Genomic DNA, 1,600 nt, shown 5'->3' with positions numbered 1-1,600 from the left:
TATGATTTTCTATTTTAACAACCGGATTACGGTTCAAATTACGCATGACACATACATTTTTTTGTATTTTGTTTTAATAAAATAAAATGGGCAAAAATCGTAAATAATTAACAAAGTGCCATGTAAAAATCCAAAAATTGTACAGCAGGACCAATTGTTATTACTTTTTATTTCTTTTGGAGCGATTGTCGCGCGAAACAAAAATTACGTGCTCACACCCCCTATGCTCCTTTGGTAGCCATTTCAAATTAGTTTTATTTGCTTTCCTTTATTCCTTCTTCTCTTTGGCTGTTCTTTGAACTCCTCTTCCATTTCCTGATTTTCCTTCAACTAACATTCATTTGAATTATGTCCAAATCTGATGCATTCACAACAAAATTTAGGCTTCCAATCATATTCAATCTGTTGGTTGAATTACCCCCTTTGGAGTTTTCATTTCAAAACTATCAGGTAGAGGATGTGAAACATCAACTTCAACAAGTACTCTTGCGTATGATACCTTCTCCATTTTAGTAGTAATTTTGTCCGTGTAGAGAGGTTTCCCAACAACACTTGCCAATTTGCTCAAAGCTTCTATGGACCAAAAACCCAGTGGAAGCCCAGGAAATTTGATCCATAGAGGAATAACACTCACACACCCTGGGTCAAACTTAAAATCCATGCTCCAATGCTGTAGAATGAGTGGTTTATTGTGGTAAGTATATGGCCCAGCTTGTAAAACCAGATCCCTCTCCTCAATGTTTTGGAATCTAAAAATATAATATCCTTCATCATGACAAAGGATTTGGGGCTTTTCTACGAAATTCCAAACATTAGTCACATAATTGTCCATTGATTTCTCATAAGGGTTATCACCCAAAACATAACCAATCAGAACTGTACTCCAGTAAATTTCATGTTCCATTGTGTCTTCTGCCTCAATTTGCACAATAAATGTACCTTCTCGTATAATAGGAGGGGCATAGTTCAAAGCCTTACCCCTTTGCGAGCTTCGATTCTTCTGCATGGTAGATACTTCATCCTTATTTCCAATTTTCTCTGAAGGTGCCATTGCTGGAGGAATCTGCACAGAATTTCCTGTTGCTGAAAATTGCAATCATCGATGAACTAACGATTCCTCCATTTTCTCCATCGTCACAGAGTTAGATTTTATGGTTTTTTCCCCTTCACACTCAATTTCCTCCATAATTGGTTGAAATTTTTGTGGTAAAAAACTTCCAAACGTCAATGGCAGCAGTTTCTGCTGAATTCTGGTGTCCGGTGTAATTGTCGCTCCGTCAATTTCCACACCTTGAGCTGGGCTGTGAAAAATAGTGGGTGCACTTCCCATACCCGTTAACCATCGCTCAGGTTGAGATTAAGCAGGTGTTTCCATATTTCCTTTGTTATCGTTAGCGTACGATGGTGATGGAAGCTTCTTTCTTTGTCTAGGCATGGCGGAGGCGTATGTTACCTAAACCTCGCTAAACATGCGCCTGCAGAGCCAGATTTTCTCTCTACAGTTTACTTTTACAGGGTATTGTTCTTTGTTAAAGGAAAAAAATAAAACATTATGTAACACATAAAAGTTTTAAAGTATATATTTCATGCATGTACTATA

General features: G+C 37.4%; 1 protein-coding gene across 1 annotated transcript; it reads right to left on the bottom strand.

Moving 5' to 3' along the window:
• Positions 1 to 243: 243 nt before the first annotated feature.
• LOC104222152 (uncharacterized) lies at positions 244 to 1,330 on the bottom strand. The gene is made up of 3 exons (XM_009773344.2): positions 1,216 to 1,330; positions 419 to 1,083; positions 244 to 330 (listed from the first exon to the last, which is right to left on the bottom strand). The coding sequence occupies exons 1-3, from the start codon at positions 1,328 to 1,330 to the stop codon at positions 244 to 246; spliced, it is 867 nt and encodes a 288-aa protein (XP_009771646.2).
• Between the last annotated feature and the right edge of the window lie 270 nt (positions 1,331 to 1,600).

Source organism: Nicotiana sylvestris, chromosome 7 (genome assembly GCF_000393655.2).
Source record: "Nicotiana sylvestris chromosome 7, ASM39365v2, whole genome shotgun sequence".
Classification (NCBI taxonomy): domain Eukaryota; kingdom Viridiplantae; phylum Streptophyta; class Magnoliopsida; order Solanales; family Solanaceae; genus Nicotiana; species Nicotiana sylvestris.
The sequence above is the reverse complement of the archived record's forward strand: the minus strand, read 5'-3'. Positions and strand labels throughout refer to the sequence as shown.

Coding starts and splice junctions, on each gene's coding strand:
- LOC104222152 (XM_009773344.2), bottom strand. CDS start 1,330: ATGGGAAGTGCACCCACTATTTTTCACAGCCCAGCTCAAGGTGTGGAA. Junction 1,084..1,215: donor GCTGCCATTGACGTTTGGAA/GTTTTTTACCAC, acceptor TGCAATTTTCAG/CAACAGGAAATTCTGTGCAG. Junction 331..418: donor AAATGAAAACTCCAAAGGGG/GTAATTCAACCA, acceptor AATGAATGTTAG/TTGAAGGAAAATCAGGAAAT.